At 37.2% G+C, this 12,586-nt stretch overlaps 1 protein-coding gene across 2 annotated transcripts in view; it reads left to right on the forward strand.

The window, feature by feature from the left end:
• Positions 1 to 12,586, forward strand: part of NBAS (NBAS subunit of NRZ tethering complex) — a 395,596-nt gene that overhangs the window by 12,232 nt on the left and 370,778 nt on the right. For both annotated transcript variants that reach the window (XM_024242131.2, XM_054548369.2), the window contains exons 7-8: positions 9,067 to 9,200; positions 11,865 to 11,998. In XM_024242131.2, coding sequence (XP_024097899.2) covers positions 9,067 to 9,200; positions 11,865 to 11,998 — 268 coding nt within the window. The remainder of the gene's footprint in view (positions 1 to 9,066; positions 9,201 to 11,864; positions 11,999 to 12,586) is intronic.

The raw sequence follows: 12,586 nt of genomic DNA on the forward strand, positions 1-12,586 counted from the left end.
AATCCACACTTTATACTCCTTGGCAAATTGATCATTAAAAAAACACTATTCTAGCAGGTAATCCTTCACATCTGACTTAACTGCTTTCTAGATTTCTAGTAACCTTGGGCAAGTTACCTCTCTGAGCCCCAGTTTCATTATCTGTAAAATGGGCATAATTTTATAAATTGAGTTGTGGGAAGATTATATGAATTAATATATGTAAAACTCTCGGCATAGTGTCTGACACATCATGAGTACTTAGGAGATGTTGAGCTATTGTTATAATTACTGTTACTATGATTCTGCCTAAAATCTGTCAGTCGTTTGCTATTGACTGGAATACAGTTCATTTTTTCTAATTTACAATAAAAGACTTTTCGCAATCAGCCTGTCTATCCCGTGAGAGTCCCCTGCCATATGTCTTATGTTCTAGTACAAAACAGTGTGCAATTTTCTAATCCCATTGTGTTCTTCATGCCTTCATGTACAGATGGTTCCTTTTCTTGGAAGCTCCTACCTTTATATTGAATTAATTAGTCTTGTATATTTTAGATCAAGCATTGGCTCTCCTCCCTGTGTTCGTTCCCACCATTTGTACATCTTCATGTTTCCCATCTAGTTGCTTGTGCCTGTATCACAGCACTTACTTAGCCTGCTTTCCTTTTTTATTGATTTAATTTATATATATTTTTTGAGATGAAGTCTTGCTCTGTTGCGCAGGCTGGAGTGCAGTGGTGTGATCTCGGCTCACTGCAACCTCCGCCTCCCAGGTTCATGTGATTCTCTTGCCTCAGCCTCCTGAAGTAGCTGGGATTACAGGTGCGTGCCATCACACCCGGCTTCTTTTTGTATTTTTGGTAGAGATGGGGTTTCACTATGTTGGCCAGGCTGGTCTCGAACTCCTGACCTCAGGTGATCCACCTGCCTCAGCCTCCCAAAGTGCTGGGATTACAGGCATGAGCCATTGTGCCTTGCCTGATTTCTTTTTTAATTGTTGATTTGCTTGTCGGATTCCCAATTAGATTGTAAATTATTTGATGGCAGGGATCATATCTTACCCAATATAATTTTTTTTTTTTTTTTTGTGCTTAGCACGGTGCCTGACACATCGTAGGCACACAATTTTTGACCCTATCAAGTGGGTAATGGCGCTTGGGAACTATTCAAATGATTTTTATGGATGAATGAATATACCAACAAAGTATGTTTGCCTGTTTCTTGTTAAACTTTAGAAATTCACAAGAGTGTGTATATATTTATTATATATAATACTGTCTATATTATACATATTACAGAGATCCATATATAAATTTGTGGAAAGCTCTCATGGCATTAATATTTTTTATTCCTTATGTATACGTGTATACACATAGCATGAATAGAGCAATAAGGGTGGATAAGAAGACCTGTTTGCCTAATCCTTTTGGGAGTAATAGAAGGGGAGGTAGTGTTTAAGTATGAATATCTAAAGCTTGGGGCTCTAGCCCTTTTTGAATATACCTTCTGTAGTTTCCTCACCAGTGCTTATTAGAGTAGACCAGGCCTTGCTTAAATAACGTGTAAAGGTCAAGAAGTTGCCAGAAGAATAATTTGGTGGGTATTCAATTGCCTTTTTCCCAGTGCAGCCCTTTCACTGGGTGAGGGCTTGTGGGGACCTACGATAGGTTTCTGAGGAACGTGCTTAGAGTGTTGGAGTGATTCAGATATACAGGGTTCTTTTGAGCTTTGGCATTAGACACCTGCTCCCAGCCAGTAAGTAAATCGAGAAATCTACAAATTAACATGAACATGGGAAGCTTTACCCTTCTGTATTTTATACAAATTATAATATTTGTCAGATTTTTAGTGTGTACGGTTAATGTGGCAGCAAGGATAAGAAAATAATGATTTGAGAGCTAATGTTTTATTTTGTTGGCTTCTGTGTGTGTGAATTTATGACCTTAATACTGCATTAATGGCTTCTTTCCATTTCACATAATGTGAGGTAATGATCATTTGCTTGTTATCTGACTCATCTTTATGGGAATAACTCCCATATGCCAAATGATATTTCATGTGTGTGCCTGGAGAAAAGGAGCCAGATTGTTGTTAATGTATTTTTGAAACTACATATTGCAGAGTCTACAAACTGAAATAGGAGCTATTTGGTTCTACTCTGATATTTTTCAATTATTGTTTTATAAAATACATGCCATTTGAGAATGTTTTAAATGTGAATTGTAACTTGTTTTGGCTCTGTTAGGCCATAAGTAGTAATTCAGTTTTCTCTTTCTACCTGAATAATGACCTAAAAATAGCACATGAAATTAGAGTTTTTAAAAAGAGTTGTACTATGTTAGTCAACAGATTTTTTTCATAGTTTTGATTTTGAGATACCATAAATGCGAATTTCCTAATTGTACGTAACAACTTGCCTACTGTAGGTATGGTGAGGTCCCATCAGCCCTCCAGTGGCTGGGTGGGCACTCTGACAGCTTGAGCTTCTACTGGTTGCCTCTGGCTTCCAGCAGCCTCATCAGTTTACTGTTAGATGCCATACAAATATGATTTTCTCTGTGTGTTGACGTGAAAAAGGTTGGGAAGGATAGACTATTTGAAACACCCAGACTTGGTTTTTTTGTTTTGTTTTCAGACGGAGTCTGGCTCTGTCACTGAGGCTGGAGTGCAGTGGCGCCATCTAGGCTCACTGCAACCTCCACCTCCCGAGTTCAAGTGATTCTCCTGTCTCAGACTCCAAGTAGCTGGGATTATAGGCGCCTGCCACCACGCCCAGCTAATTTTTGTGTTTTTAGTAGAGTCGGGGTTTCACCATGTTGGTCAGGCTGGTCACAAATTCCTGACCTTAATTGATCCACCTGCCTCGGTCTCCCGAAGTGCTAGGCTTACAGGCGTGAGCCACCATGCCCGACTGAAACACCCAGACTTTGAAATGAAGCATTTTGTTCCAGAATTGTGATTCAGGATCCTCAGATTATATGATAACTGTTTGCCCTTTTTTTGTAAGTTTAGATGAAGTAATTTTTTCCTATTGAAAAAATAATACACATTCTTCGTAGAAACTTTAGAAACTAAAAGTGAGAAAAAAGTAGAAAAGAAAAATAAGCTCACCACCAAGAGATAAATACTATCAACATTTTATTTATTGTTTCAGACATTTTTCTGTACCTGTTGCTGTAGATATGTTCTGTGAAAATAAGTGTTTTGTATAATCTGATTTCTTCACTTAAAGATAGGTTGTTAAAAAAGAGTAATTTTTAGGTTGAAGTTTAAGAAGCACTTTCCAGAGTATCTTTTTTGATCATTTCTACTGAATAGCATCTTAGGTGTTAGGACATAGGTCTTCCAGCTATCCAGACAATCCAGGAAATGCTTATAAACTTGATCTCTGAGCAGCAAGCAAATAGATATTGTATTTGATTCCACCAGCAAGGGAAAATCATCATCAGGCATTTATGCAAATAATTGTGTACAACATAGCAGATTGTTGCATCTGCGTTCATGAAGAATATTGGTATCTAGATTGCTCTTTTGTAATGTCTTCCTGGTGTGGTATTGGAGTAGTGCTGGTTTGAAAAGGGTTGGCAAGTGTTCCCTCCTTTTTTATTTTCTGAAACAGTTTGTGTAGAATTGAATTATTTCTTCCTTAAATGTTTGATGGAATTCACCAGTGAAACTTGGAGTTTTCTTGTAAGCAGTCTTTTAATTAATCAATTTTAAATCTTGAGTTTAGTTAAAATAATAGTAATTAATAAGGCTTTTTAAAATTTTAGTTTCCTTTTATTTCAGTTTTTGTGGAATTTTTCCCTAAATTGTAGAAATTATTGGCTTAATGTTTATAATATTCCCTATTTTCCTTCTGTCTGTAGGCTCTGTACTGATGTCCCCTCTATCAGTTTTGAGATCTGTACTTGGTATTTTTCCCTTTTCTCTTAAATCAGTCAGGCCAGAGTTTTGTCCATTTGTTAATATTCTTCAATAAAAAAATTTTGGGTTTTATGGATTTCTTTTCTCGCTTACCTTGATTTTTGCCCTTATTAGTTCCTTTCTTCTGCATACAGGATTTAATTTGCTCTCATTGTTATAGATGGAAGGTGGAAATTTAGATTACTGAATTTAAACTTTTTTCATATATAAACATTTAAGCCTATTCTAATATAAGCATCTTTTTGTTAATTACCTCTAATTTAATTCTTTTGTTGCCAGAGAACATAAACAACATGATTTTAACCTTTTTCATTTATTGAGGCTTGATTTATGGCCTAGCATATATTCTGTCTTCATGAATGTTTCACATTTAAAAGAATTTGGTTCTTGGGTATAGTGCGGGTATTGGATATAGTATTATTATTTTTTTTTTGCTAGCCAGAGTCTTGCTCTATCACCTAGGCTGGAGTGCAGTGGCACGATCTTGGCTCACTGCAACCTCCACCTCCTGAGTTCAAGCAGTTCTCATGCCTCAGCCTCCTAAGTAGCTGGGATCACAGGCATGCACCACAATGCCCAGCTAAGTTTTGTATTTTTTAGTAGAGACGGGATTTCACCATTTTGGACAGGATGGTCTCGAACTCCTGACCTCGTTATCCGCCCGCCTTGGCCTCTCAAAGTGCTGGGATTACAGGCATCAGCCCTGAGCCTGGCTCTTTCAGCTCTTTAAAGATGTCATTGTTTTGTTTTTGACAAGAAATTGGGAGTCATTGCTATTGTTTTCTTGGATATAAGGTGTCTTTCTTTCCTCTGTCTACTTTAAAATTTTCTCTTTATTATTGTTTGTCAGACATTGATTATCATGTGCCTGGATAGCTTTTGAGTTTATCCTGCTTTAAGTTCATTAAGCTTCTAGATAAGCAGTTTTGTAGATTTCTTCAAATTTGCAAAGTTTATGCCTATTGTTTTTACCCAATTGATTTTTAAATTTGTTGTGGCATCTTTTTCCATAGAGAATTCCCTCCCTCCCTTCTTCCCTTCCTCCCTTCCCTCCTTCCCTCTTTCCCACCTTCCTTCCTTCCTCCCTCCCTCCCTCCACCATTTGTCACTTTTTTTCTTTATAAAGTCAGAGTTTCTTATATTTAGGCCTTTCTTATTGTAGAATTGTTAAGGTTTTTCTCTTGTGTTCTTCTGGCGACACTATTAAACATTTACGTATTTGGCTTCTCTGATGTCTTTCCACTCCCACTAGTTTGCCCTTGCTCACTGGTTCTTGACTTGACTTGGAAGTAAAGAATGTATATATGAGAGATTGTTCATTGAATTCACTATGAAAATGAGGAAACTGAGGCCATACCCAGGGTCATACCCAGGTGTCTTGTGGTAGCACTGAGACAAGAACCCAGTATTTATTATTTTTAAATCCTTGCTCATTTCCATTGCTAGTTTGGGTAAATGGGCACTGGATTGAAGTCTGCTCCTTGAGAATTTGGGTGTTTGTTATGTCCCACCAGAGTACTAGGCACTGGTCATAAACATTATGAACAAAATAGACACAGCTCCTGACATTTTGGAATTTATAGATTAACAAATAAGGCAGACAGTAAAATGTCTGACAAATGATACGGTTTGGCTCTGTGTCCCCACCCAAATCTCATCTTGATTTGTACTCCCATAACTCCCACGTGTTGCGGGAGGTACCCAGTAGGAGATGATTGAATCATGGGTGGCAGTTTCACCCATATTGTTCTTGTGATAGTGAATAAGTCTCACGCGATCTGATGGTTTTATCGGGGTTTTCTGCTTTTGCATCTTCCTCATTCTCTCTTTGCCTGCTGCCATCCATGCAAGATGGGTCTTGCTCCTCCTTGCCTTCCACCATGATTGTGAGGCTTCCCTAGCCACGTGGAACTGTAAATTCAATTAAACCTCTTTCTTTTGTAAATTGCCCAGTCTCAGATGTGTCTTATCAGCAGCATGAAAACGGACTGATGTAACAAACAAATGTATAATTATTTGGCGTAAGAGCTGTGAAGGACATGAAATCATTGGACTGGTGGAAAATAATGGGGCTCAGACGCTACTTAGGGTGGTCACAGAATGCCTTCTAAGGAAGTGCTATTTAAAGTGAAGCTTGAAAGATGAAAAAAAGCCAGTAGAGTGTTAGGGAAAGAGTGTTCCAGGCAGAGAAAATAGCATCCACAAAAGCTCTGAGGTGGGAAAGAGCTTGGCAACTGGGCAGATTTGAGGAGCTACAGCTGATGAAAATATGAGTGGGGGGTATAGACTTGATTTCACCATGCACGTGTCAGTTGTCAATTTGCTGGTTAACTTTTACCATCAGTGTTTCTTGCATACTTTTCAGACAACTTGATTGACACTTGCTTTGTAAAAATCTGTACTGTTCGTTCCTTTCCCAAGCCACACAAGCAACTGGAAAAATCCAGTGATAAAGTCTTTATTTTCACACTGTTATGTGAAATCTTATCTTGTAATGAAAAAATATTTTTATCTAGGTCAAAACACCTGCTGAATTTTCTGGAGTTACTGGTTGTAACTAGAATAGTAAAAGCAAATCCCTTGCAGATGCAATGCAGTGCATAGAATCTGTTTATCTTATCAAAATGAAATAAGAGGAAAAATCTGTTATCACATGGTAGTGTTTCCTTAGCACATAAATATTTTTCAGGGGAAAATTGTCACCTTGCTCGTTTTTATGTAGCATCTGTGCATATGTCAGTTTTTTATTCTTTTGTTATTTTGCACCTATGTGTGCTTTGAAGTTTGATTTTTATTTTAGCAGTCTAAAGACAGGGAATTGATTTTTTAGAAAAAATTATTCCCACTTACAAAAATGGCTGTTCCAGAATGTATGCAGTATCTTGTTAGGCTTTAATAAAATTAATTAGACTTATCCATGCTGAATGACCTCTCTGGGATTTTTTTGTATACTTTTAACCTATTGATAAATAATCAAAATGAAGAAACTCATTGATGTCTGGTGTACTTTCACCATATATTCCCTAGAATATATATTACAAAGTTAAGGGAAGTCTGAACTCTACACATTATTTCTTTTAGGTAGATAGATGACTTCCATTATAGAATTCACATTTCATTGGTAGTCCTGAAGGGATGGTGAACTCTTACCATTACCTTGCCCTGTTAATAGAGATTTTTTTTTCTGAGAGACATAGGTGTCACTCATTAGTGAAACGTTAATCACTTTGTGTTCCAGGTCCTGGGAATAGAATGTGGAATAAGACATTGTTTCTGATTTCAATGAGCTCAGAGACTTGTGGGGCAAATAGGTAAACAACAATATGATGTGATAAATGCTATGAAAGAGGTATGTACAGAATATTTGGTGGCACAGAGCAGCCAGTTTTCAAGGGTGTCCAGGAAGGAGGAGGTAACAAACTAGACCTGGAAGGATGAGTAAGATTGGAGATGAACAGTCCAGGTAGAGCAGCAATATGTATAAAAGGCACGTATGGGCAGGGTGCGGTGGCTCACGCCTGTAATTCCAGCACTTTGGGAGGCTGAGGCGGGCGGATTACTTGAGGTCAGGAGTTCAAGACCACCCTGGCCAACATGGTGAAATCCCGTCTCTACTAAAAATACAAAAAAATTAGCCAGGCTTAGTGGCACACGCTTGTAATCCAAGCTACTCAGGAGGCTGAGGCAGGAGAATTGCTTGAGCCCAGGAGATGGAGGTTGCAGTGAGCCGAGATCGCGCCACTATACTCCAGCCTGGGCAACAGAGTGAGACTCTATCTCAAAAAAAAAAAAAAAAAAAAAAAGGCATGTATTTGCTCATTTGCCAGGTTGTCGTGGTATGAGTGGGTTATTAGGTATATGACAGAGGAAGTGGTAGAAGGCAAAACTGGAAAGCTACAATGGGGCCTTTTGGGAAGGGCCTTTCATATATATTGAGGCATTTGGACTTGATTCTGTTGGAAATGGAGAACCTTCAGGGCTTTTAAAGTGGCAGAAGAATGTGATCTGTTTATCTTGTTATTTTAGAAAGATATTGTCTGATAGTATGGAGGAAGGAATAGAAGGGAAGGGACAGATAGCAGAAGACCTGTTAGTAGGCCAAGCAGGAGATGGTGAGACCTGAGCTGGGATAGTGGCAGAGGCATCAAAAGAAGGCCATACGTTTCTGGAGCATTTTTGAGGCAATTGTAAGGCTCTGGTGGAGAGGCAGTGTGTTGTAATGACACCTGCACTGCATGGAAAGACAGGATGCTGATGTTCTGGGTTTTGTTCTACTCTTGACTCAAGGTGACACCTTGAGTCTCCTAATCATTTTGAATTCATGTTGGGAAAGGAAGAACACTTGTCTATCTACCTAACTCTTCAGTTCTGAGATTCCAATAAGAGGAAACCAAAGCAAACAAAACAATAAAAAGCCTCAAACAAATCTAACATAGAGTTTCACATCCTCTTTTTCTTCTTTTGCAGCTGATAGCCTTTCTCTCTATTTTACTGAAAATTCAGAACAGAAAAAAATTCAGTTGCTGAGTTACTAGAATTAAGTTGTTGATTATCAAAATCTTGAAATTGTGTGATTGACTCATGAGTTCTTGATTTACCTGCCTCTTTCTATGTATGTGTGTATGTGTATGTGTGTGTGTGTGTGTGTGTGTGTGTGTGTATACATATATATATTTCCTCCCTTTCTAATACAATGTTAGCATAGTCCCAATTTGTATCTTGGCATCTATATTTGATGTATTTAAAAGATCAAGTTGCAATTTTTATTTTTTGCTTTTAGAGGAGCAGAACTCACTGGATTAGAATTATTAATATTGTTTACCCATTCTGTATGCTTTAGATCTGAGTATTACAGATATTTTGAGGTGTATTATTCCTGGGCCTTTACCAGACCAGGGGATGCTCAGCATTCATCAGACCACGCATCAGTAGACTTTGCTTCTAAAATAAATCGGGCATAGTTGCAGTGGTTTGTATTTCCCACTCTTACTTGAAGTGTGTTTCTGGAAACTGCTCTTTTTTTATTGAGGGAAGCATTATTAGAGATCCTTAGGAGATGCTGTAATTATTATACTTGAATACTTACTTTAGTTGCAGTTACTAAAAGCATTAACTATCTTTGTAATATATTGTTGAAAGCACCTGTTTCTTTTGTTCTAGTTCCGAAAGACCCGAAACCCCAGTGGAGACGGGTAGCATGGAGTTACGATTGTACCCTACTGGCCTATGCCGAAAGCACAGGAACTGTGAGGGTGTTTGATCTCATGGGAAGTGAACTCTTTGTCATTTCCCCGGTATGTACATAGCTTAAATTGAAAACATAGTTTTTTCAATGTCATGTATGTATAGGTACTTGAATGAAAGAGTGTGAAGGGGGAGATAATACAAATATAAATCAGAATAATAAGCTGTGGACTTAAGATGCCCAGAATCTAGTTAGAAATCTGCATACATGCAATATTTATTCCTTGTATTTTGTAATACACTGTCCAGATGTAAACCACGTGGTAGTAAGTAAACACTAAACACAGGTACAGAAAGTTGTTATAAAGCTCTAGTGACAGAAAGAAGTCAATGGTCTGTCACAACAGGAACAACTTCAAGAGGAGTTGGAATTTGTTACCCTACAGGAAATAGAAATTGAAAAGGAGAGTAGAGAAAAACAAATGGTAGTAGTAATTTGTATTTGTATGCTACTTTATTCTTTATTAATGCCTTTGATATATATTATGATTTTATATTCACAACAGCCCTTTCAGTAGATTGGGCAGATATTGTTCTCATTTTGTCTAGAAAACTAAGATTGAGTGGGAACAAAATGACTTTTGTATGACAATTCTGTTAATAGTGTCTCTTCTAGGAATCTAGTGCTTTTTAGTTTGTATCCTCCTTCATCAACCGAACAAGATACAGGGTCAGATAGAACAGTGGTTCTCACTCTGGCTGTATCTTAGAATCACCTGGGGAGCTTTATAAGGAAAAGAAAAAAACAAATTACCAGATTGCCCAGGCGCTACTCACAGAGATTCTGATTCATTTTATCTTTGTGGGGCCTGGGTATTAATATTGTTTATAAGGTTTTAGCTGATTCTAGTGAGAAGCTAGGGTTGAAAACCAATGATATAGATAATGATTTTTTTTCAGAAATAATGAATGGAGAAACTAAAAATGTGTGTTGTGCTCATATTCTGGAAATCTTAGCCAAACTAAGGAGTCTGGATTCTTATTTTCTAGACTATTTCTGGCTAAAAGAAATACGATATGAGCTGTATGTGTGCTCGAATGTAATTTTATATTTGGTTACATATACAATAACTACAGGTGAAGTTTATTTAATAATAACTACAATGAGAAACCAAAATAAGAAACAGGTGAAATTTATTTAATACTATATTTTATATCATCCAATATATCCAAAATATTATTTCAACATGTAATCAATATAAAGCATTATTAATGTGATATTTTCTGCTCTTTCTTTGATTTTAAATCTTTGAAATTTGATGTGTATTTTTATATTTATGACATATCTCAATTTGGACTAGCCATGTATCAAGTGTTGACTGTGTGGTTCTAGACAATGAGGAACCATTCAGGGGTGATTGGGAGGAAAAACTTTTTCTCTTCCTGCTTAAATTTAGCGGCTAGGGGCCTGCAAATTAAACTGACAAAAGACAGATTAACAGGAGAAAAGTTGTACAGTTTTTATTAATGTTAATATTTTTACATGTACAGGGAGCTTCTCAGAAAAGACGTGAAAGCTCAAAGAAGTGGTTAGACTCAGGCTTATATACCATTTTTTCTTTTTTTAAAGATAGAGTCTTGCTGTTGTCCAGGCTGGAGCACAGTGGTGCAATGATAGTGATCATAGTGCAGCCACACCTGGCTAATCTTTTAAACTTTTTGTAGAGACAGGATCTTGCTTTGCTGTCCAGGCTGGTCTTGGACTCCTGACTTCAAGTGGTCCTTCCACCTTGGCCTCTCAATGTGTTGGGATTACAGATGTGAGCCACCCTGTCCAGCCTTATATACCATTTTAATAGAGGGATATAAATTGTTGAGATGTGACTAGACAAAGGAAAGGGATTGGCTTTTTGAGGTGGTAAATTGTGGGAAAGTGACTAAGAAATGCATGGGACAAATTAATGGAAGAAAGGGATTTTAATAAGGTCTGTTTACACAGACTCATCTTGGTATGACTTCCGGTTTCCAGGGATAAGTCCATCTCCTCCTCCTGGTACTGAGGAGCACTTTCACAAAGAGAAATGTATGCCTTGTTTTTAGGCAGTTAAGGGGAGGGCAAAGAATTTTTCCTGCATCTGTTGATTCCCAGTTGCCTTCAGCTCAAAATAATCCTTATGCCAAAGTGGCGTATTTTGGGTTGGCATATTCGAATCCCCTTCATGGGTGATAAACTTTATTTTGTGTGCTTCCCAAGGTGTACAGGCCTTCAGATCTTTAGCAGTTTAGCCTGGTATTTAGTTAATGGAGAAAGGTTAACATTGAGTGAGTATTTTATGTGTAGTTTCCTTTAGGTTGCTGATTAGGCAAATGGAAACTGGAGACTTTTTTACCACAGGCTACTGCTGGCAGTGGAAATTAACATTTGGAAGCTTCTATCTTTAAACAAGCTCTTAGAGTTTTTTGAGGCTGAATGGTGGCATTATCTTTGCTTTTTTCTGCAATTGACATAAAATTTGAATAGAAATTTCCTATGTAGGTGAACATCTTCAAAGGGGCTGCTGTGGTTTCAGCCTGTGTCTGAGAGGGCTGGTCTAGACTTGGGTGTCTAGATCTAGGCATTCTGACTTGCATGATTTTTGAGTATACAGAGCAATTCTGAAGTTATCTTACATAAAGTGTACATGAAGCCAGTGTATCAGATATTCTCTAATTATGCATGTGTTAACTTTTATCTAGTTTTTTTTTTAGTAACTTAATTTCCCCCTCTTCTGTAGGCATCTAGTTTTATAGGTGACTTAAGCTATGCCATTGCTGGGTTGATATTTTTAGAATATAAAGCAAGTGCACAGTGGTCTGCAGAACTGCTGGTCATCAATTACCGAGGAGAACTTAGAAGTTACCTTGTAAGGTAAAAATGTGCTTTGGAAGCCATATTTGAAATAATGTTTATTTCTCTGGTTTAATGTCAGATTTTGGTATTTTTTTTTGCTTTCTATTATGAAAAATTGCAAATATAATAGGGAATTTGAAAGAGTAGTGTGGTGAACACCCATTACTTCCACTTGGATTCCACAATTAGGATTTTACTGTGCTTGCTATATCATATTTCTATTCATATATCCACCCCTCTATCCAGCTATTAATCATTTCATAGTAAGTTGGACATATCAGTACTCAAATGCTTTAGCATGCATATTATTAATTAGAGTTTAATATTTGCTTATAGTTTTCTTCTTTTTGAGGTAAAATTTGCATGCAGTGAAATGCATACATCTTAATTATACCAGCTAGTGAGTTATGACAAATGTTTACATTTGTGCAATTCAAACCTCTGTCAAGATACGGAACATTACCATCATACTAGAAAGTTCCCTTATGCCCCTTCCCAGTAAATCTCTTTCCATACCCACTCCCAGAACAACTAGTGTTTAAAATTTTTTTAAAATCACAGATTAGTTTTGCCTATTCTAATAATTTATGTTAATGGAATAATAGA

This window comes from Pongo abelii, chromosome 12 (genome assembly GCF_028885655.2).
Source record: "Pongo abelii isolate AG06213 chromosome 12, NHGRI_mPonAbe1-v2.0_pri, whole genome shotgun sequence".
Taxonomy (NCBI): Eukaryota; Metazoa; Chordata; class Mammalia; order Primates; family Hominidae; genus Pongo; species Pongo abelii.